The sequence below is a fragment of the Streptopelia decaocto genome (genome assembly GCF_964273445.1).
Source record: "Streptopelia decaocto genome assembly, chromosome: 2".
In the NCBI taxonomy this organism is placed as follows: domain Eukaryota; kingdom Metazoa; phylum Chordata; class Aves; order Columbiformes; family Columbidae; genus Streptopelia; species Streptopelia decaocto.
This window is the reverse complement of record NC_138655.1, coordinates 106,649,327-106,673,729: the sequence shown is the minus strand read 5'-3', so window position 1 is coordinate 106,673,729 and position 24,403 is coordinate 106,649,327. Positions and strand designations below refer to the sequence as shown.

The 24,403-nt window shown below is 41.6% G+C and overlaps 1 protein-coding gene across 3 annotated transcripts in view; it reads right to left on the bottom strand.

Annotated features, from left to right (window-relative positions):
- Nucleotides 1–2,489: 2,489 nt before the first annotated feature.
- The window catches only part of EGFR (epidermal growth factor receptor), a 163,188-nt gene continuing 141,274 nt past the window's right edge, over nucleotides 2,490–24,403 (bottom strand). The window contains exons 19-28 of one of the 3 annotated variants that reach the window (XM_082045971.1): nucleotides 24,054–24,152; nucleotides 19,954–20,139; nucleotides 16,517–16,672; nucleotides 15,580–15,655; nucleotides 14,254–14,400; nucleotides 12,210–12,307; nucleotides 11,586–11,753; nucleotides 11,444–11,491; nucleotides 11,241–11,346; nucleotides 2,490–10,214 (exon numbers count right to left, since the gene is read on the bottom strand). In XM_082045971.1, coding sequence (XP_081902097.1) covers nucleotides 9,838–10,214; nucleotides 11,241–11,346; nucleotides 11,444–11,491; nucleotides 11,586–11,753; nucleotides 12,210–12,307; nucleotides 14,254–14,400; nucleotides 15,580–15,655; nucleotides 16,517–16,672; nucleotides 19,954–20,139; nucleotides 24,054–24,152 — 1,461 coding nt within the window. In that variant the 3' untranslated portion in view covers nucleotides 2,490–9,837. The remainder of the gene's footprint in view (nucleotides 10,215–11,240; nucleotides 11,347–11,443; nucleotides 11,492–11,585; nucleotides 11,754–12,209; nucleotides 12,308–14,253; nucleotides 14,401–15,579; nucleotides 15,656–16,516; nucleotides 16,673–19,953; nucleotides 20,140–24,053; nucleotides 24,153–24,403) is intronic. The other 2 variants (XM_082045972.1, XM_082045973.1) reach the window with 2 other exon arrangements.

The following is a 24,403-nucleotide window of genomic DNA, read 5'->3' as shown; positions in this document are numbered from 1 at the left end:
GTGAACAGCCAAAAATGTTTCCAGCGCAATTTGAGCCAGGCTTGGCCTCTAGTTTCCATCAGTATTATTAAAATTCTGTCTGGGTGTCATCAGACAAAAGGTCTATATAGCAAAATATTTTTCCTCTCCCAGTGCCTAGTAGTAGGTGCTCAAGGGAAAAGTATGAAAAGAGGGCATGTTTAGCTCTTGGGGTAATTCAGTTTGTAATGAACCTATTTATTAATTTCCTGGTAGCCTCTGGGTAATTTTTTGGTGTTTCTTTGTGTGAGAAAGCATAAATTTAAGTTGTGGTCATTAAATTAGTTGGAAATAGATGTTAATAGAATAGCAGTCTTTCACCCAATAAAGTTTTCTGAGCAAGCATTTTGAATAATAACTTCAATACTCAGTGACCCATCAATCAGGACTGTCACCTACGAGCCCATTAAACACTCTTTGAAGTAGTGCTTTCTCTGTATAAGCAGCTGACAGGCTTGCAAAATAGGAAATTGCATCCTGCAAGAGGAAACATACATACATGCCTGTACCCTGTTCTGCATAGAAAGGTTAGAGCAGAAGGCCACATATCCAGCATCTCTTTGTAGAAGTCATACTTTGTCCAGAGGTCTTCTTTTTCATGCAAAATCTAACAGGTCAGTTTTATAGGGACCTAATTGAGCTGGGTACCTAAGAAACCTTGCTAAGAAACATGCAGTACACACGCCTGTATGTAGTTCAGCTACAGAGCTAATGTTTGTGAAATCACACTCACCCTCTGTCAAGAGAGGTGTATAACAGGCCGCCATCACTGCAGCTTAAGTCTTAAAACATGGGCTCAAAAATAGGTACTCCCTCCAAACTGTCTCTTTCCTACAGCCTGTGCTTGTCCTCCCTACTTCCAGGTAGGATCCACAGGCATTTATCTTCCTGCGGCACTGCCCAAAATACCACTTGCTACATCCTCCTCTACTGAAGGAAGCAAGTTCAACAGACCATCTGAGCAGGTCCATCTAATCCCATCCAAAACATCTCCAGAGGGCTCAAACCTTTGTCATGAAACAAAATAACAATATGTATAAAGGAGTCCAGTTAATAACTAAGGAAATAAATGGTAGGTGGCTATGTTAATACACTCAACAGTGACCAAATTTTGATGCAGATTTATTTTAAAGAAAACGCCATTTTTTTCCAAGCCAGTCCAGAAGCCTCTGACGTGTCTTGTCTTAGCTTATCCCTCCTCAAAGTTTTCTTTCTGTCCTTAAGAAAGATGTTATTCTTCCATCATGATAGTCCTTTGTGCAGCCACACCACCTATTTGCTCCCTCCCCTTGGGCCATCTCACATCAGCCCAGTTTGCATTTCTTTTTCTTGCGTCTCTACCTGTGTGTAATATGCTTTCCTACCTCCGTGGGTCCTCGTGGGGCTAAATTTTGTCACATGCCATAAAGCAGCCCGGGCCACCATGGAGGTCTCTAGACAGAATGTGCCACCTCCACTCTCCTGCCACTGGCTTCCCCCTGCAACCAGCCTGGTGGAAATCCTCCGAACTGGCCCAGCTACCAGCATTGGAATGGGCTCATCTCTGTCTAAATAATGATTTCAAGCTTTTCAGTGAGCACTGTTCCCCTGGGAGAAGTGACCTATTGATCTGAACCAGCTTCTGTTGAAGAGAAGCATTAGAAAAGCCAATGCAATTAGCACTCCGACAAGGATGCTTACAAAGATGAATTTGGGATCAATGCTGCCTCTAATAACTATTGCATAATCACATGTTGTTTAATCATGTAAAGATCACTGTTTCTCCCAGGATCTGCCTGGTGCCTGTCTGTCTTTTTGTGTTGGTTTCAAGCGCGCATTGGAGTCGACTCACCATCAAGTAACTATGAAGGGCAAGGCTGGCTTAGAGCCGCTGCTGATAATGACAAAGCATGTGGAAGAGACTTGTATTCCTCTCTCATCCTTAAATAGCAATTTTCTTTATCTTATCTTAACCTACCACATCCTGTGAAGGCAGATAGGCGGTTAGACTGCAGCTGTATTTCTTTGGCTGTCTTCTCCTCTTGCACCCTTTGTCAGTTTTTATGTTTCAGTTATTTAAAGTTGGCAGCACGGAGCTCAGTGGAATTTCTGAATGCTTGTCCTTCCCAAATACCTGGACATTTCAATACCTACACCATTCTTCATTTTAACTTCCTCTCTTTCAGTGCTTTAACAGCAGATTTATCTTGATCAGTGTCCCCATCTTTCCTGGGGTAAGTACAGAGGCATTGCTCTGCCCATTATTCTGTGAAATATGGAGAATAGCTGTTTCTTGTGTGATAAAGACTCTTGAATCTCTAAGTTGTTTTCTGATCCTCACATAGGAGGCATATGGATGTATAACATATACTTCAGTTTCCTTCTCAATATTAATACTATATACTTCAGAATATTAATACTAGCTTAGATAGAATCTTCCCAAGCTAGCTGGTCACCAAAAGGGGGAAACAATCACGTGCCAAAAGAGCAAAGACTTATTTAATTACTTTTATTAAAATAAAAATACCATGCATTAATACGCATCAGACATTTCTGAGAACTAGTAATATGAAGATTAAGACTATGCCATTTCTGCATAAAGGAAGTTGAGCTGGGAAAACATGCAGCCTGTGTATTGGAAGGGACTGGATGGAAAGATGAAAATGAGAAAGGTGCGGTAGTGGCTTTTTTTTTTTTTTTCTGTGTACAAAGTTAATCTAGAAAGATAAAAATTATTTAATTTACTAATTGTGATACTGGGGACTTATCCAGGCTGAATGCATGTCAGCTCCAGCTCCTCTCTATTCTTCACTGTCTTGCCAACCCAGTGCATTTTGCTCTGTTACGATGAAGACCCTGTAATTTCTTTAATCTTTGTCTGCTACGTGTTCCATCAGTCGTGTAATTAAACACCAAAACTCAGGGGACCCTGGGGCTTCATTTGACTGGCTTTGCTAACAGAATTTCTTCCTGCCTAGTGTAGTACAGTGATTTACCCCACCAGTGTGGCTCTGGTTGAGACTTTATTTTGCCACTCCTGATGAGGGAGTCTTGCCTTGCTGTTGCACATCTCATAGCTATGCAATTCGTAAATGGCCGGCAGTATGGCTTCATCTGCCAAATGACACACAGATGAGCTTCTGAGGGATTGCTTTGTCTGCGCGTCTGCTTTTGTCATAAAACTGAAGTGAGAACCTGCCATGCAGTTCAAAAGAGCAGCATTTATTAGCGCCCTAATAAGCAGCACAGGGGCTTTCATATTGCACTTCCAACGGTCGTATTAGCTCTATTATTGCTCACATTATGAAACTCCAGAACTGTGCAGGCAGAGAGCCAAAGAGTCTTGGAGAGAGGAAAGGGTCCTGTTATTAGCTTCACTAAGCTCTGGATAAATCCCCAAACTTACAACTTTTATCAGAAAAAAAAAAAAAATCTAAGTCCATCAATAAAGAACCCTTAATGTGAGTTCTTCTCTGGCTACACACCCTACAAGCCAGCCACTGATTTTTCTTCCCCCCAAATACAACAGTATATTACAATAAAAGTTCTCCCCAAAATTAAAAACAATTAAAAAGAATAATATACACCTCATTTTTATCACTCAATATACAAACAATCTTTGATCAACAGTATAAACCATTAAAACCATATAAAAGTCAAGAGTTTGTTATTGTACAAATAGTGCTTTCATAGTTGAGTAACTTTACAATGCTGTGAGGGTACCGTCTGTATCTGTGGATATATTGCTTTACAGTTTATTAAAACCAAGACAGTATAACTTATACTCGGTTGATTGTATCAATAAAAAGCAGCCTGAAACGGGCCATGGATCCATAGGATCTCTGATTATTGCGAGGGATTTAAAAAAAATCACTCAACATTAGCCTTGTTTTATACTTTCAGTCTAATCAAGTTAAACATCCCATTAATTTCAGGGGGAATGATATTAGGAATGGAAGATTAAACAAACAACCTAGGTATGTGAGCCAAGCCTCCTACCATTGTAGACTACTTCACTTATTCCCTTTCATAAAATATGAGGATAAAATGGATGGCGGTTTGAAATGCGCACTCTTCAGCTAGCTTGTGAGAGGCAAGGAGAAGGGTCTGGATGAATTCCAACATGATTGGAAACGTACTGTATCAGCTGCATAGGAAAAAACAACCTCCAACCAGTTCAGTTGTTAGCCACGGGTTTGATTTCTAGTTTTCATTGTACTAATCAGAAAGACATGTTGCTTCAAGGTGAGAGGTACAGAGAGACCACAAAGCCTGTGCTGTCACGCGTATGGACAGCCTGTCTTCACCACGTAAAAGTGCAAAGCTGGTGGAGCACCAGCCTTGAATCCTGGCCAAAGGCATTTTGCCAGCTAACTTCAGTGGTGTAAGAAGTGGCTTGTCTTTTGCCAGCTAGGTCTCTAGTTATCAATTTTTCCTCAGGAAACCCTTTGTTTGGATGCTGCTGAGGGTTTGCTTGATCTCTGATGGTGGTACAGTCTACTATCGCTGTACTCCTCTCTCCTGTGTATAAGAAGGAGGAGCTGCATGCAGTACCTCTGACCGACCTGCAATTCTCGGTCCACACGGCCACGGTAACACAAGTGATCTGCCAAAGCACACAATATTGAACAGAGGCAGGATGCATGGCAGAAAGCAAAGCCTACCATGGAAGCACTGTGTTTTCAACTCCCCCACATAATTAAAGTAATACATAACCAAAAGTGTTATCATTTTAAAGTCTCACTGCCTGCCTACACACTTCTTCACATAGAAAGCAGTTATCTCATCATGTCTCATCTTCACATCATTGTATTTTTTCCTGATGCTGAGACAAAACATCATGCTTTTTTTTTTTTCTTCACTGTGTCGCTGTTTAGCTATTGCGCTGCACAGAAAATGAGTTGAAATGGAGTAGAGGTTGTAGGTCTGGCTCTGAAGTAATACCTGGTCCTGATATTTGGTTTGGTTTTCTATGGACAGGCCTCACCATCCTGTCAAGCCCTCCTGGCTCAGTGGAGGTCTAGCCCATCTTTAATGAAGAGTGGAGATCTGTAGCTTTTCCCTGTAATGAGAGGCTGTGGATGCTGTGATCAATACCCTACTCCTTTAAAGCAAGAAAACAAGACATTACATCTTTGGTCCTAATGCAGCCCACTTGAAAAGCTACTTGAAGGTGCCATGTTTTTCTTTTGTATAAACATTTTTTTCTATTTTTTAAAACTTATTTTAAAAAGGCTCCTTAAAAGTTGTATGTCAGAACAAAGAGATAACAATTACAAAAAGAAAGGTAAAAAACAAGATCCCAATATAAAAACTTGAACCAGTGGTGATAAAATGTTACAAAGCATTCTCGCTAAGTGTCATACACAGGGTTTGACATTTCATGAGTATATGGTTTCCATCAGGTAAGAGGACACAGGTACATTTTCATACTTTGTCCTGATTCAGATGTTTTCTCACAGAGAAACAAAAGCCAGAGTATCATAACTGCTCATTTGGAGAGGAAGCAGTTGTACTTCAACAGAAGTTCAGCTGCCTCAACAGAAGATGTTGAACTCTGAATCTGAAAAATGAGCACTTGTCTGGAAATGCAGAGTTTGTCCTTGGCACCCTGGAGCACCCCCAGACATACGGAGGACACCCCAAGCACCTTGTGATGGGACCTCTTTAAGCTGTTTGGGGCCCTGTGACATTGTTGTAGCCCTAACTGTGTCTCCCAGGGAAGAGATTTATGCCATGGTATGAATACCACATACATTGGTTTTCATACAAGCAATCTCTGCAACAGGGCTTCGCTTCAAGCTGGTAGCAGGGACAGGAGCCACGTTTCTATTCCCACCTGTACCTGCAGGAACAGTAAATAGCCTCAGTAGTGTCCCCAAGTAAATTCGGCAGCTATCTCAGGTATGGACTGGTTGACTGTACTCCTTACCTCCCTACACAAACTGCTTTCTTTCAAATAAACCATGGGACTGTATTTTCTAATGTCAGGGCTTCACGTGGCTATCTTGACAATGAAACTGGTGGGACAGGGCATCACCCTGAGGTATTCCAGAAACCACCATCTCTTTCCAACTGCTCTCTCTGGAAAACGCAGTGCATTTTTGCCTGCCAGCTGGAAACAAAAGCAAGCCCCCAGGCTCTTGGATGAATTTACCTGACAAGATCAATTGGAACATGAAGGAAATTTCCCAAGCCAACTCCCTTTGCAGCAGAAGAAAACAACCCAAGGCCCAGATGAAGTCAAGTGCACTGACACTGTACAAAGATCACTGGAAAACATCAAAGATGAAGACTGTTGACTTTATTATATTTTCATATACCTAGCAGTTACTAAAAGTCTTAAATTATTATTGCAAAAAAAGTTCCATATTAACTGCTGCTTCATGATTAAGAGATGCTAAGCACTAACTTGTGAGTGGCTTTATTTTCCCTTCCATGAGAAATACAGTAAGAAGGGAAATTTTTATTTACTCAACTGGTAAGACCATGTTAGCTTTTAGAAGTAGCTGTGGCTTGCTACATATTGCTATTTCATTGTGTTTTAAAAATCAGCATTTTCTACCCACACCTCCTGAGAGACAACAGCAGAACTTTCAAGTTATTTTTGGACTTTGATTTGTGCAAGCTCTCAAGATGCAGTGTATTTATTTTTCGTAATATCTGTAAAAACACAACTTTTATGTCCCATTCAGTAGCCTAAACTCCATGCAACACTGCAGCAGCAAGGTCCCATGAAATGCTGCCTAAGCATGTTTGCCTTTATGAGCATCTAAGATCTGCATGGAGCTCCTTGCTGTTACATGATCAGTGTGCTGCAGCGGGAAAACCAGACCATTTCAGCTGCTTATTTATTTTTTATTTTATTTTATTTTTCCATCACAGTGTGTATTATTTGGTACATTGCTCATGTCTGTCACCCTGCGAGCATCACCCTGTGTAGCACCTGTGCCTCCAGCAACAGCCATGCAGCTGGGTGATCCCATCCACTTCCAGTGCCACTGTATCTGCTGCTGCAGGCACTGCCCACAGGCTACAGCACACTGCCAAGTTTTTTTTTTTTTTGCCCGCTTTTGAATAATTTCTGAGCTGCCAATTTGCAAATCATGGCCTACAGGATGGTTATTGACTATCTTTACCATTTACTACTTTACAATATAGCTGATCTCACCAATCTGGAATCTGTACATTTGTATTGACAGTTTGTTGTCCTATGCCCTCTTTCCCACTTTTCTCATCAAAAACAATACATTCAAAAAGTGATGCTCTTTCAAGCTTACTTTGCTTGATTTTTACATTAATCTCCCTGTTTCTAGCAATGAGCTGCTCCTGAATCTGTCCTAAACTGTTATGGGCAAGCATATTAACCTCTATTAAATAATGTTCATGCTACATAACGCTGGTGATGCATATTGCTACTTCTTGGTCACTTTCTTGTTTTAGCTAACAAACTAAAACAAAATATAAATAAATTCCTTTGTGCAAGTGTCAGAAAGATTCTGCAGGAAAACATGCACTATGTGATTTTCTACTGTTCTGCTTAGAAACATAACAGATTTAGCAAACAGAAAAGTATCTGTGATTTCTGTTACAATCTTTTTTTTTTGTGTTAATGTACATTCCTCCTGGGGCGATGGGTGGAGAAAAGTGGTACTGCCTGTGTGTACATGTTGCACAGTTGTGAGAGCAACACAACAAATCTGCTCTCAGGAATGCAAGGAGAAATTTGCCACTAATTGGACGTGGGAACTGAATTTTGGTTTGTGTTTTCAATACAAGCCAGTAATAATCAAAGTCAAACACTGCATCCTCCATACTGCTGTGCTTGGGGCTTGGTCATGGTGACACAGATGTACCAAACAGGACGATCTTTGGATTTTGACCTAATATACTGCTCTACCCGAGAGTGCAGTGTAGCCGATGAAGTACTGCACGCTCACACAAGCTGCTAATGCATTTTGCACCACGTTACTTATAAAAGGGGTCATTTCACATGACTGTTTTTCTCCTTCATTCCTCAATAAATTTGTAAAAACAATATTCTGAGGATGTGGTGCTTGATCCTGGACTCCAGATGCAATACTTAAATTGAAACATACTGATACATTCAAAACACAGTGGCAGCATAAATTTGACTATTTCTTGCTACTTACTTAGACTACATATCCTCTGCAACTCAGCTGCTTATGCCACCCACAAGCAAGTTGCCAATATCAAACTAGTTAAGGGCCTTTGTTCCAAAATCACCCAATGTGCATTTGTTTTCTGATCTAGTGGTTTGATTAAAATAGCACTGCCAAGCTGCTGGTGGAACGCATCTAAATGATTGACTAAATTCATACTTTAGGCATTTTATTCCTCCTACATTAATAAAAAATGTTAACAACGGAAGAATCGTTAACAGTTCTATCTCACAGGCCCATGGAAAGAGTAGCAGCTTTTCCTGCTGTGATTGAGTTATACTATGAAGCTAAAATCTGAGCCTTGACTAGTCTGCCTGTTCTACACTGAAAACAGAAGATGATCCTGGGTATTTTAAAGAAGAACTAGGCAGCCCTGTGTTTCAGAAGAGGGAGATAATATTATTTTCCATTACTCCAGATCATTCTTCCTTTCCTTAATTCATCCTCATGGCCCCTTCCTGTATTGCCAGAATATGTAACCCTGAAGGGACAGACAACCACCCCCGGTCTCTGCCCCAGTGTGGTACAGCAACTGGCAGTATTCTGCCTTGAAGTGAGTAAAGCGTAACACTGATATACCCCTTTTCTTTGCCAAATGTATACGGGAAACTGATTTCTGCTCTGAGTCCCTTTAAGAAGGGAAATAAAACTGCCTGGCTAGAGCCACCTGTGTTTCTTGCCCTACTCAAGTTTAATTTAGTATAGTTTTCCCAGTCTGTCTCATGAATGCTCCAATTTGCCACCATTTGCATTTCCTTGACATTTAATTAAGTCTGTTAAACGTTATTTGACACTTCATTTTTCAGTTACAGCAACATCTTTAACAGTTTTGTTGAAGAAGAAAGGCATTTTGACAACTCGACAGCTGCATAAGAGATCAGAAAAAACAAAGTCTTGTGTTTGACCATCAGAAAACAGACTAGCAAGCACTTTATAACCATGATTTTGAAGTGAGTTCCTCCTGTCAATTTTTAGCAGTAGTCGTCAGTAGGTGATGCCATTTTGCTCCTTGTGGTAGTTTTCCACAGGCTGATCCACTCCACACTGCTCCAGGCAGAATCTCCCCTAAGTCCCCGAGATGCACTTCTCCTGTTTGTGCCAAGAAGCAGTAAATGGAGCCAAATTGTAAAAATCCGACGGTTTGAAATAACTCTTTCTTTTCCAGGAGTTTTTGAAAACTATTTAGTAACATTATTTTTTTCCCACTGGTGATCTGAGCACCACATGACACACCAGCAGTACAGGAATCTGGTCTTGTAGAAGATCCAAAAATTCTGTTAGAAACATTTATAAAAATACAGACTGTAGAAAGGACTTTGACTGTACAATGTGTACAGCTCTCAAGTTCATCCCAGAGTGGCTTCTTACCATGCTACCATTTGAAAATTAAAGGAATGCATCCATATTTCTTCTGTCCAGCAATATCCCGTTCCATCCCAACATGCATCTGAGTGCAGGCTACGTGCCTCAGTAATTACATGGAAATGGGCACGAAAAGACCCAAACTACCATCAGATAGGCTTTGCAGTTTCAGCCCCCATGCTGAAAAGGAAAGATGTGCTTATTGATGCATTATGGTTGCTGTTCGCTCTAAGCAAGAGTCTGTTCTTGCAGCAGCCAGGTGGCTTTCCTTGCTGCAAGAAGAAATTCTCTATGGTCATGCTGAGGCTTCAATGTATTCACTTTTTGGTGCTGCTACCCTCAAGTACTCTGGGTTCTCTGCTGCAGGAACTTTCAAAAGACCATTAGGTTTGGTTTCCTTCGGTAAGAAGTCCTGCTGGTAGTCAGGATTGTCCAGATTTATTTGGTGGTTGCCTGCCTGGATCCAGTAAGGAGAGCTCTCAAAGACAGTCTTGGCCAGTGGAGACTGGTTGGTGTTGAGATACTCAGGGTTGTCCACAGCTGTGCTGTGTGAATTCTGGTAGCTGGAGTCTGTGGGGACCTTTGAGTTTGCTGTGAGAGAGAAGTTGTTGTAGATTGGGTTCTGGACCGCTGAGGCAGATGCTTTCTTGGGTACCAACTGGTTTACGTACTCTGGAATAAAAAGAAAATAAAAATGAGAAGCAATGAAAATTAAGACGTAACTAATGCAGCCATTTGCATCATTTGAGGTGTAGTTCGAACCCAGCTGCCATTTGCTCTTCATGCACAGCATCTCACTGAACTTCCTGGAGCAGAAGAGAGCCAAAGGCAGCGACTGCCGTGCCGTGGCACAAAACACACTGCCCTGAACTTCATCTTCAGGAATTCGGTTTGCAAAGCAACAGAAAGACAGCTTGAACCATGAAAAGAGTGAGATAGCTACAGCTGAATTTAGTGACGTGTGGGTGGCTATGTCCCAGAAACTGTTCTGAAAATGCAGTCAGGGGGAGCTTCGCTGCCAGAAGCTGTTTCCTTAGAAAAATGTTTAGAGATGAAGAAAATGCCTTGAAAATACAGGACTGTTAGTAACAGAGACTCCATGTTTCAGATCAATGCCATCCCTTGCAGGGTCTTTCACCATCTTTAGCTGTGGTATATTCTTGGAAGGGTTAGTTGGGATTTTTTTAAGGGCACAAAGCATCATGACTATATAACCCAGCAGCAGCTCCCTCGGTGCTCGCTGGCTCAATCTTCGACCGCCTACACTGTAAGTCCACGTAAAACCATGAGCTGCCTTCTGTGTATCAACATCTGAAAGCAGAGAATCTGCCAGAAAGCTGTTTATATTGCTGAAATGGTTTAAGGGGTGAAACCTGTTTTTTAAAGGATATTTTCCCAAATAGAAAGCTTTAAACGTATATCCACGCACACAAACTCCCCAGTCAGATGGCACACATGGCAAATGTGAGAAACCCCTCTGGCGAAGGAATGGAAATGAGAAATGGCCAGAAGTAGAAGTATAAAGTCTAGGAAAATGATTTGTGCACATGTTTCCCCTCCTATTTACCATGCAAAAAAAAAGTAGGAAGCATTTGGATTGCTTCCTTTCCACAGAAAAGGAAGGACAATAATTATATTTACACCCAAGTGGCTTATGAATGAGTGGCTGTGGGATGGAAACACAGGAGAGGTACCCACCTGGGGCCGGCAGGAAACTGTCGTCTATACTGTCCTCCAGGAAAGCGCCTGTTGGGTCTGAGCTATACCTCTGGACAAAGCTGTCTTCCCTCACAGGGTGCCCCTGCTAGGTTGGAAGCAGAGAAAATCAATATTAAAGGGACTGTTTTGTAGAAGTTGCTCCACACAGAAGTTGCTCCGTTTTTAGAGGTCACCCCACTTACCCCATTCCTGTCAATGCAGGTTGTAGCAGAGTTGTTGCTAGTAGCACTCTTGAAAAGAGAGAGAAAGAAAATACAGACATTCTGAGAAGCAGTTCACTCTTAAAATTGCTTGTCATGTTTTCACAGAGGAAAAGTTTCATACCAATGAACTCAAGAGAGGAGTGCGGGATGTTGAAGGGCTGTTGAAAAAGCCCTGGTGGGGCACAAGATACTCATCCGCGTCCACTATATCTTCCATGTCCTCCTCCTCCATCAGGGTGCGATAAAACTTGGAGTCTGTAGGGCTGGGCAGGTGCATCCTATCATCTCCCTGTAAGACAAGTTAGAGTGAGAGAGGACTTATAGATTTCCTTCAAGCCCTCATTATCCCCTTATCTGAGAGACAAATTAATTTAGCAAGAGGCCCAAGATGCAAAATCTTGATCTGTGTGTTTAACCAAGTTTACTTAGAGTTTAAGGGAATTTAAGCCTGAAATCTCTGTCTATGCTGCTGTAAAACAGCTGCATTTTTAAGAGGATCAAATCCTGTTCTCCTCTTAGGACTGCAGTATGGACTGTTACTGGTCTTAGACTGGGACCAGTACTAAGAGAATTCTGACTGCTTGATATTCTGTTTGTGGCTCTAGCTGAATGTGTTAAGACCTGGAAAGCAACGATAAATCTGGCCATAAATTATCCATATTTTATGTTTTCATACGCATTATGAATAATTTTGGGTCTCATATTAAATGCCCATCAGACATCTTCCTACCATTTGGTTTAGTACCTGTATAACGAGATAGCGTGGAGGGTCACGGGCCATTTTTGAGAACTCTGCTATCAGTTCACGAAACTTGGGACGGCTGTCTGCATCAATCATCCAGCCTGGAGGGATGACAGGGAAAGCAAAGCACAAATAAAGTTGTTTTGGTGATCAAATACAGAGCTTAAAATGTAACAACAAAAAGAGCCATGCCATGTGTGGAACAAAGAAAGGAATTACTCATAAAGGACCACCATAAAAAGTTCATTCACCAGCCACTGGTGTGAATTTCAGCATTTAAAATGCACATCTTGGGAGTTTTGGAAAGACTAAGGGAGGTAATAAAACCCCATGTTGGCAAAGCTCGAGGCTGAGCCTTTCTCCTCTCCTGCTGGCCTATCTCCATGTGGGCAGGCAGGTCCCACCTGAGTGATAATAACACATCAGTCCTGAGGATAGCAAATGGGTGGCCAGCCTGCTCTGAAAAAGCTCTTGAAGGAGAGAAAGCAGACTAACTTCAGTGGTACGGTGATTTAACTGTCTAGTCACTGCACTGCTTTGTGAAATCCTGGGATGCCTCAAACAGAAGCCTCTCTCTGTACCAGATGTCTCCTAAAATTCAAAACATCCTCACTGGGGACATTTTGAAAGATTAACTATAGCCAAGCTGTATATAATTAGTAAACGGACTTCAACAAAAACAAATCCTACAGCTTAGTGTGGATCAATGCTAGAAGAGATTTCAAATATAGATACTGGTGGTTTTACATGTGACGTTACTTAGGAAACCCGCACTTCTTTTATCAGGTAATGAACTGATGTAGAGACTCTCGTGTTTAAAACTAAAAATAATGAAAGTCAAGCTCAGTGTGTCTGGGAGAACTCATAAGAAACAGCCTGTCCATAGAAATGGAGAAATGAAGTGATAATATGCCATCTGAAATCTGCATGAGACAAAAATCTCGTAATTTGCAGTGACCTTTTACCATGCTAGAAATATGATCTGCTAATTCAAGAATAAATCCTTCTTGCTTTTAGACATAGTGGAGCATTTCAGGGTTCAGCATCTCTGAGGATGAGTTTCTAGGACACTGCTTTTGGGTGTGGGCACCTCCCAGGTGAGGTGCACACATCTGGATCTGGTTCCTGCCTGGCCTGCTGACCACAGGATCAGGCTCACCATATGTGGTGCCTGTCCTGACAAAGCAACATGTGTGCGTACCAGGATTCGCCAAAAGTGCTGGTCTGTGGGGTGTTCATGGTGGCATGGCTCCTATCTCAGGAACAGGTACATTTTGCTCCAGTGAGAAGGCCTAAAATGCCACCTAGTGGGCTGCTTATCAGCATCCTCACAGTAGCGATGGCCTATAGACGCATGGGAAGCCAGGTAATAATTTTGACATTTTAGCAGCTGATATAGATGGAAAAGGGGTTTGACAGTCAGAAGCCCTTTGATGTGCCCTAAAAACGGTCAAAAAGTGCTTCAGAGAACCCCTTGTGCTATACTTTACAGCAACAGCCGTGTGCTGAAAAAGTGTCATCCAAAAATGAGGAAGAAATAGGATAAGGAAATACAGATCCTCATGTGCATCTGCTGTTACGGTGATGCCTGTGGTCCTGGAACTCCTATAGTAAAAAAAGCACACAATCCATGTGTGCGGTTGCAAGGGGAGGCATATTACTGAACTAAAGGGGAGCCTGAAGGAGAAGGCAGTGTTAATTCTATTTTCTAGACATACAAAACTAGAATTTCAGGTAAAGTGGGTGGTGTTACGCTAATTTATACTGCCTGACAATATAACTTCAAAATAATTGACAATATCAGCCAGTGGTGTGAATGGTGAAAAAAATATTAGTTTGGCTGAATCGACAACTACTGAAACCTTATCTCATGCTCCTAGCTAAAGCTCAAATTGCAGGGACACATTCTGGTGTCACCAGTCTTTTCACATAACCATATTTCTGTGCAGTCACCAAGAACACAGCATATACAAATGTGACATAACAAAGGCAATTGTGCTACTTATTCAACTTAGGTGAACACACACAACCCCAAATGTGAACTCACATTTGACCATGATCATGTACACATCAATGGTACAGATAGGGGGTTGGGGCAAACGCTCGCCCTTCTCCAAGACAGAGGAGATCTCACTGGCGGGGATTCCATCGTATGGCTTGGACCCAAATGTCATCAGCTCCCAAACTGTCACACCTGCGAGGTGGAAAGACAAGACCATGAGAGAGTCCTTGGCAAGAGCTACAGTGCTTGGCCTGGGTGCAGAGGGGGCTCTCCTGGAGCACTGCGCTGCCAGAGCAGCATTTTATGTCATGATTTTGAAGAGACACAAATTAATAAAACAGGTTCAAATCATCCCGCTTTCCTTTAAATTTTGGGGGTTTGCCTTTTTTTTTTCCTTTTTTTTTTTTTTTTTCCAAGCCTCAGCTAGTATCTCAGTGTTGAACATCTCACAAAATTCCCAGCCCCAAAGAAAGGAAATGCAGGTTAGCACCTCCTGACTCCAACTCAGCAAATGTTTTTAAAAATGGAAGTTGTCTTTTTGTTTGAAAACAATCTCTTTGGAGACGAGCAAGAGAAGTTTTGGAAAGATGTGTAAACCAGCTGCCTCAGTGTCATTTGCTGACATACCATGTACTCTTGTGAGGAAGATATTTTGATTGTCTGGTAGCTTAGGATACAAAACAAGAGTTTGGATGCCGATATACTTAAATGGATTAAGAGGACAAGAGGCTGTACTTTTTCTAAAAGGACACAGGATCTGACCATCTGCACTAAATATTTTCCAGGAAAATAAGATGTCATGGAATGGAAATTTTGGAATAAGTTGTTTTGAAGATTTCCTTTCTGCTCCTCTTTCTTTGAAACTGGCTTATGAACTATACCAAATATAAAATTAATTATCCAAGGAGGTTATCACTTTGCTTCCCTTTCAGCATTGTCCTCTCAATACCAGGACAGAACAAACTTTTTAGGCCACAGCAGAGTTACGCTCATTGACACTGACCAACTGGCCAAGGGTTTTAAGTCCTCTGTCTAGTTACGTGGCTTTAATGTCAGCCCAGTTATATTTCATGTGAAGTTGCTGAAGAAAAGTGTCAGCAGAACTTCAGCAAATGGAGCAGTCTCCTGCCTGCAGCCCCTTTTAGGGGAGGGCTCATCACCTGAATGCGTATTCTGAAAAACATCTTACACCTCATCAGCATGCCATTTCATAGGAATTTTACTTTGTTGAATAGGTGATTTGGGCGCATTGTTTATGTTTAATCTCTCAGTCTTCTTCTAATAGGAAGCAAAAAGGGCCGTGTAGAGTCACTGGCAAATCTTGCAATTTTCCAATCCATTTGCAAAAATTATATCTGGCTTTAGACTCACCATAACTCCAGACATCACTTTGATGAGTGTAAATCCGATGTAAAATGGACTCCAAAGCCATCCATTTAATAGGAACCTGGGAAAATTCACAAATAAGCCTTAAGAAGTTGATCCAAAATTTATTAGTGATATTTACCACCAGGTGGTGTTTAAATCAATAGTTTGGTTGCAGAAGGGAGAAAAAACAATCAACACCACAAATATCTGAGTGGTAGAGCAGGCAACTTTTGAGTCCCTCATTATTATTTTCATTTATTATGTTGAACCTGGGAACTTGGGAAATATTATGCATATTAGAAATATCTCTTACAATTAGTTTTACAATATTTTAACAATCAAATTACTACTTTTTTAACCTTCTCCTATCATAACGGGACACAAATCCAATCTCAGTCTGTATGACAAAGACTGGTCTGCACTCATGTGGCTTCCATTTATGGTGTCTGCAATATTTGCAAGCAGCTTCTCTTTAATTTCTCAGCAGGACACATTCCCTCCATCAGCACGTAGTACAACATGAAGGCGTGTTGAACCAAGTCTGACATGTCTTTCTTCTGCTATAAATATACAGCATTCCCTTTCCCTTCATAAACTGCACAGTGTCATTGCTGTTGGCTATACTGATGAATTCAGCCATGCCTTTTTCTTTTTTTTTTATTTTTTTTTTTTTAATAAACTTGCTTTTTCCCAGGCATTCTGGGTGGGAATTTCAAAAGCATTCACTATTCAGCTACCTCTGCTCCCACTGCAGTCCCACTGGCCTGACGCTGCCTTAGCTGATTTCAAGAGGTCTCCCACAGGCTTCAAAGGCAGCACGCTGAGACGGCAACTGAGCGCTTTGAAAAACCCACTCTCCTTTTTTTCCCTGTGTTTAAGGCTCATGTGCAAGCACAAACACAGATGAACGAACAGCAGCTCATTCTCCGATGCGCTTTACCTTGCCTCCCTCGGCGTGATACTCCTTCTCATCGGCGCCCAGCAGCTTTGCCAGCCCAAAGTCCGTGATTTTCACGTGTTGAGGAGTCTTAACGAGGACGTTTCTGGCAGCAAGGTCACGGTGCACCAGGCGACGTTCCTCCAAATAGTTCATTCCCTGCAATACAACAGACCGTTGGTAAGCATCATTTTGGGCTTGGAAGTGCAAACGAGTTATCCAACTTCAGCTGCTCTGTAGTAACTGTACACACACCACCATAAACACACGGTAACTTAACCCCCTTTGGAAAAACATTTGCTGTTTCATTTACATGGCGCTTATTACAGGGTGAGGATGTGTGCTTGCACAATTACATGGAGATGCAACTATTACTCTCCAGGAACCTTTTTGTGGGTCCACGTGTCAGGGCAGTGATGGAGAAAAAATGGGGAGTAGCAGTTATAGCAGGGGATGTGGTTCCTTTGGGATTTAGTTCAAGAAATATAAAATCAGGATAGGACTTGCAAACAAGAGGGCAAACCCTTCATTCAGGTGCAATGCCAGTGACTTCAGGAAAGCACAGTGCAGAATTTAACTATCACCTTCCATAAGCACACAGGCCAACCTTTTAGAGTATTTAGGCATTAATGACCTAGAAGAATAGTCCAAGTAAAAATAAATTAATCATTCAAAGCTGCCAATTCTGCATCTTGTTACAGTGTGCTCTGCCTTCTCCCAGCTAACAATGAGGCATCCCGCTGCAAATGTGAGAAAAGGAAAAAAATTCAAAAAATTCATTTTACTGCTGAGCTCAGATTTGCATCTATTTTCAAATCCTCCTTGAAAAGGCACGTTATTCCAGTTTCACTGTCTCCCATGTTTAGACTGGGTTTGCCATAGCATACGTGCTTTTTTGGTACAACTGCCTCTCGAGGAAGAATACAACTAATTGTGCTGGTTTGACTTCTAAAGTATAAACGAACAGCTGCGTTTCTGACCACAGCAATTATTCCCCTTTCCCCCTACATCAGTCTCTTGGTGCATGGAATCAAAAAGTTAATGATTTCTAAGTTTCCTGAAAGAACTTTTCTAAAAACCACAATTATTCCCAGTCCATAGGTTTCTGTTGGCAGTAGCTTACGCACTTGTATTTTTATGAAGAGAGAATTAACAAAAAAGTACTTCTAACCTACAAAGTTAACACCAAAATGATCCTGTTGATGTGATGACAAAGCACTAGAGGGAACAATTCCCTTTCAGCCTCCATCCCCTTCCTAAGCCCACTGCTAATGTGGACCACCATGGAATCCTCCACCCAAGTGCCTCAGCAGAACTTCACCCATGTGCTGCTCATTGTTGCCAAAACAAACCACCCAAACAAACTGGCACAACGCCACTATGAGTGTGCATTTCATCACACAGATAGATCTCTAGCAAGCAGAGCTCTCAAAACAAAAAATCTTGAGTTGCCAACAGAAAACATTCTATCTTAAAGAAAATAATAATCACATAATCTAGCCCCAGTAGGACAAAAAATTTCCTGCTAAACATGTCTTGCTGCAGAGAGTTATTAATATGCAAAGCTGCTGAAAGGCAAAATATCAGTTCCACACTAAGCTGTTTAAGACGTTGATGGCTAAAAGACTTGTGCACATGCATAACTGTACACTGAAGATGTTGAACTGCTCAGCAGATCTTTAATTGTGTGCAGGCCTGGGGTTTAAGGCATTTTCCATCATTAAGCGTGAGACCAATGTGTTCAAAGAGTTACTTCACAGGGTTTCTGCACATGGAGTGTGTCTCTGAAAGACAGGACTCTGTACCTCGGTGAAAGATAATGTTTATAAAAGATACAAAGAAAACTTAATTCAAAGCTGTGAAAACAGAAACAAAAATAAGCTTCCCAGGAAACTTGCCTCCTGCTGGTTAGTTACAGACATAAATATATTTGTTTCAATTTTTCTCCTCTCCAAAAGTACATTTTTAAAGAGTCAGAGAATGTCCAAAAATCTGGCACAACTTTATCAGAATAGTAACACCAGACACATTGGTGGGAAAAAGACATACAAGTGATTTATGAGCGCTTTGAGGGGAACTTCAGTGCGGAGCAGCACAAAGGAGTAAGTTGAAGGTCAGGCAGCACTGGAGAGGGTAGAGGTTGCTATGGGCAAATGTTGAACTGACAAGAAAAAAATCAAACAGAAGCTAACAATTGTGAATGGCAACCTTTTGGGCAAGAGATGCCCCCAGGATCATTTTGCAGACTCATTTTGCCACCTTAAAAATTAACAAGGAGGAGGGAAATGTGGCCTCCAGCTCATCCACCAAAAGGGCTGAACCCAGGACAGAGCAGTAATTGATTTTAAACAAGAGAGCAAAAGAGTCAGAAAAAGGCAGTTCACATCCCGGGTGGATGCATAAATTAAAATCCACTTGCTGCGGAGTGTGCTATAAAAAAGTACACACACTGAGATGAAAAATGTGCTCTGTATACTCTTTGGTGGATACATTTCTGAGGTCCTCAGCATGTTTCCTGAAAGCAAACCACTGCCAGGTGAGCCTGCGATGTACACAAGGTCTCGAGGGATGGATAAGGCTGTAAGTGTGCGGTTAGCTTGCAGACCGGCATTCCCGAAATAAGCAGCATTAAAGCAGCTGGGCTTTGCGGATACTGCCATCTCATATGACAAATCTCCAACAAACTGCAGCTATTTGTTTTGCTGGTTTTGCTCCATTCTTCCATGCTTGCAAATGGCTAGCCACCTTCCAAACACAGCATATTGCTGCTAAGGGCTAGAGGCTATACTTTAGTTTGCTGCTCTTCTCCTTGGCAAATAGTGCCAGGTGTGATAATGAGTCTTACATTTGTCACTGTGGCCACTGCAATTAGACCACAGGCACCAACTCAGTGCACTGAGATGCCTCAATGTCTTTTGGTCACAGCCAGCCTGCACTAGAACAGAGCTGGTATTTATTAGTCATCAGTTTTGATCTCCAGGCCTCAGAGATTTCAGCATGGAATTCTCCAAGGCACACAAGAAGAAGTTTTCAACAACGTAACTGTTTGCCCCATGGCACAGCTCAAATAAACCCACTGATGGAAGCTGCACTTCGATATGGCAGTTGCCAAATTCTACTCCCTTCCCTGCTACAGCTTCGTTCCTTCACATTGTTGTCTCATTACAGGATTTTTGGTTTGGACATAAATGCTTTGGTGATAATATTGTGCTGTCTAGGAGTATTTTGGAGAATAGTTAAGGTTTGTGCAGTAGCTTGAAAATGGTAAATTGTTTAAGACCAAGTAACTGTTTACTGACTCATATAAGGTATCTAGGAACCATGTGCTGAAATATAAAGACTTACAGAGACAAGTAAGTCAATAAATACATTATGCACTGTCAGCTCTCTGCATTAGGGTCTGAGTTTTAGCTGATCTGGTGGTGTGCTTGTCTGCTTACCTTTGCAATCTGCACACACCAGTTGAGAAGATACTGGGACCCAATGTTGTCCTTGTGCTCTCGGATGTAATCAAGGAGGCAGCCGTAAGGCATCAGCTGTGTGATGAGCTGAACTGTAGAAGTGAGACAGATTCCCAACAAGCGGCACACATGAGGATTGTCAACACTAGCCATCACGTAAGCTTCCTGAGAAGAAGGGAAAAAAAGCAATCTGAAACACTCCCTTTGGCATGACAGAAATGTTTGGAAGCAGTTTAAAATAAGTTTGTCAGTCAAGAGGTTGCTAAAATACTACATGCAAACTCTGTGCATCATATCACATATAAAATACTTGTATTTCCCATTTGTGGACCAAGTTTTTTCCTTATGGAAGGTCCAGATTTTGAACACCGAAACATCGCTGAGAAGCCACAGGAGAGCCAGTGTCTCACTACTGGTACACCAAATAAACATTAGACATAAAACCCTAGTAACAAAACTTATGGACTTAGGGGGAATTAATAAATCAAACATCAGTTGGAAGCTGATGGGATTTCATCACTTTGAGCACTTAATTGCAAGGGCAACACATCTTGTGAACATGTGTCATAGGACTTTTTTACCTTCACAGATCTTTTTGCAACACTGACTGGAAATCAGTATTTTTGAGACTTTTGTCCCTTTGTTAAGGTTAATACTAACCCAGAAACTCAAAAGTTGTGATTTAGGATGGGACCCACAGTTTGACTTTGAGTGACACCAATTAATCATCCCTCGGCAATTCAACATTAGGCTAGCAACCCCTCCAAGCTTAAAATAATAGTCAGGCCACTACTGTGGCAGGGAAAAGAGCAAATCTGCACTTTCTAAGAGCTTAAGAAAAGAAATACCATAGCACTTTACTCATCATCTAACAAGCTTTCCATCAATGTCACATAGCTGTGTAGCTGGTAAGAGCTATTATTAAACAAAGTTATTAAAGCAATGACGTTCAAGAAATAAACAACCCCAATTCTTAAGCAATACTCTCTGGCCTTCGTATTATTGTTTGATGTGCCAGCCTAAGCAAAACATTATGTCATGTAGTTTCTTCTGACGTGCTAATTCTGCATTTGGTGTCCTTGCTTTGGAGCCCCTGGGGTGAATGTGGCCTCTAGGCAGTCTGGTTAAAGAAGATCTCTGGCAGAACTGGAGAAGCGTTCCTCAACCTACTGCAGAATGTGAGCGGGGCATTGAAAAACAACCCACTGTCATGGACATCACTGATTCTGTGGGCTAGTTTGAGGAAAGATAAAGCAAGAATACAATCTTCTAGTCAGTTACAGAGATATTTGTGGCAGTGTTTTTTAGAGAACCTTGTGAATTCACTATATGATCCTCAGATGTCAGCAGAGACAGAAACACGCTCATCTCCCCAGGCTTCCAAACTGAGCCGTTGTACCGATGAAGCGTGTCTGTTCCTTTTCTTGCTTCCTGTGGGGATTCAGATCCATATTGTATTCATTTCAGCGGGGAGGGGGGGGAATCTGCAGAGTCGGAGCTGCTCTCACTGCCCATCTGCTGCACAGCCCACGTGGGGCTGACCTGGGGGCTGAGAACTGGGATGCTGAAAGAGAGGGGTGGGCGTATGGGCCACACAGCTTTCGGAGAGCATCCAAGTGTTGACACTGCCTATTGCGTTTGATACTGCAAAGTAAAATAGGCCACCGCCTCCTCACAGGGAGCAGAAGGGAGCTATTGTGCGGTTGTGGGTCCCTCTAAGTAGCCCAAGACATTAAAGTGGGCCTTTGTTTCAACTGTTTATCTTGGAAATCTCTGCGGTACACTCTGACCTGCTCCAAGTATGCTTGGTATTCAACAACAATCTTCTGAATTAGCCCTACCCTAATAAAGCCAGAGAAAGCTTGCCTGGATTATATGAGCTAAAGCTGCTGTGCTTGTTCTATATCTAGTGTGTAAGACAAATCATATTTAATTGGACATTATTATCTCTGAGCCTTCAGTGACCTTGAAAAGTTGGTCGTCTAGCAAAAATCTGGTTTGAGAGGACCTTTTGGAGTCATCCCTCTGACTTCTTTTACTGGTTTTGTATTTTTAAAATTTTCTTCCAAAATATAGAATGAATTCCACCAACCAAATAATCTAAAAAATGATCAAGACTGAAAAAAAAGCAAGAGCTTTTCGTTAAGCATAATAATTCAAAAGAAAAAAAAAATCATCTGTGGATACACTACGGAAACTTCTTTGAAAAGAGAAAGTACTTTGATATCCCTGAAGAGCAAGCAGTCCCTGCATCTACTGCCCTGTCATGCAACTATCTTGATCTGCTGAAGGCAGGATGCAGTACTGTAGGCTTATTCATTAACCCTTCCTTCAGTATGCAGGAATTGAATGCTGTTAAGTCCAAAGCATCTTTTGTGAAGATCGTGTTATGCTCCTTATCATTGTGAAGAGGGAAATCTTTGCTGGGTTCTCAGTGCAGGGAATGCCACTGAAGGGAGAGACTGCAGCCTGGCCACAGGCAGGACAGAAGCGTGGACCTGGGGAAGGGCTGAGGCTGGCTTGGAGTCTAACTAAACTAAAATCAGGATGGATATTGCTTTATGTACAGGTTCTGAGATGGACCACATATTTTTTGCATTGCTGCAATACACATATCAAATAATATGGTACATAACACATGATTTGTCGAAGTAATGTATTGGAATAACACTGTTTATTCAGGGTGATTGGAAAAGTCCAGTGTGCTTTATTATCATCAATAGCACAGGTAGGTTTGTTCACAGCCATTCATCTTGACACTTCTTACTAGGAGACTTGGTCTTTTGTTCAGATTTTCTCCAGCTTGAACCATTTGAGATGAGCGTTCCTACTTGAGGTGTCATTTGCTGTCTGAGCTGGATTATTGTTACATTTTAAAATAAACTTCCTGTTAAAGTGGTTCACTTCCTACCAAAATAAAAAATATCCACAGTTTTGCCCATGGATGAAGGACCATCACCTCCACACAAACAGGCTGTCCCAAGCTGTGGACCTGCACTTCACAGGTCCATTTGGGATCTACCAGGGACATGCATCTTGTGCCTGCAAACCAGCACTTGATAGAAGAACCCCTGTCAAATCCAGGCTTCCAATCTATGCTTTCTAGGGGCACACTCATGTGTATAGCACGGATAATTTAAATACTTCATCTGCACCAAATACACTGCGCTGCTTGGGGAGTCCCTGGACTGACCAGTCCTCCAGAGTGACCCAGCAGGCTCCAGCTCAGGGCTTGAAGGGCTGAACACACAGGACAGACACACACACCGTGTTTCTTGTCACTGAGGACTCAGCCACAGCGCAGGAAAGCTGAAATGAATGTATACTGAACATGTGAGTGCTCCTTTCTGCACTCATCATTTTCCTCTCCTCCTATATAAATATATATCCTTGATGCTTTATGTTGTATGGCTTCATATCTAGTGACAAGAGTTCAGATTTTTAGCTATTCCAAGGTCAGGGAACTTTGTATTTAGGACTCTGGCTCACCCACTGTAAACTCACACATTTGTAAACTCCTGAAGCAGTGCCCCACAGCCTTTTCCCCACAGCTATATCCAAGCAAGAGAATAAAATTCCCATGCAAGATAAGTTCTTGCTGTTCATGGAAGAGAAATCAGACAGCTGAGATTTTTTTTTCTTCTGGATTTATAATTAACTTAGTCCTATATAACCAAGCAACTAGCTTACGACAATCTGCAATGTCAGGATTCAAAAATCACTAGATCTGTCATTACTGGTTTTAGTTCTACTGCCATGATGGCAATGAATGCCACAGTTTAAGGCCTGAAACATCACAGTAAAGAAAACAGAAGTAGCTGTAAATGTATGGTTCCTGACCTCCTCTTAGGTGCTACACCACAACTATAACATCAGTATCTGGACTGCAAGCAAGGGGTTCATAGGAGAAGCAAATGCACTTCACAGAGTGGGCTGAAAAGCCCAGTACTTCCATATGAAGAACGCAGTTTGGGGTGCAAAATATTTCTTCCCATCAAAAATCCTGATATCCGTTCAGTTGTTACAAAGGAAAATTTACAGACTGCTGACAATTTGAGAAAACAATAATGAAAACTTACATCAAGTATTTCTTTGTTGGCTTTTGGTGATGTGGCCTCTCTCAACTCTTTAATAGCAACAGGAATTTTAACCTTCTCCCCTTCTGGGATCCAAAGTCCCTAACAAAAAGAAGTACAGAGTTGGTCTCATATGTAACAGGTTAATTCTCACAATTACATATACATTTTATATCTTCTGAGTAGACTTAAATATTCTGAGCAATGGGAAGACACAGCAGACAACAAAAATATGCAAAAAACATGTCTTGTGGGAATTAACAAAATCCGTTAATGAAGTGCGTGTTATTTCTCTTCCAGTCACCTCTACTGTACTTTTTTTTTAAAACCATGTTCATTACCATCCCTGTATA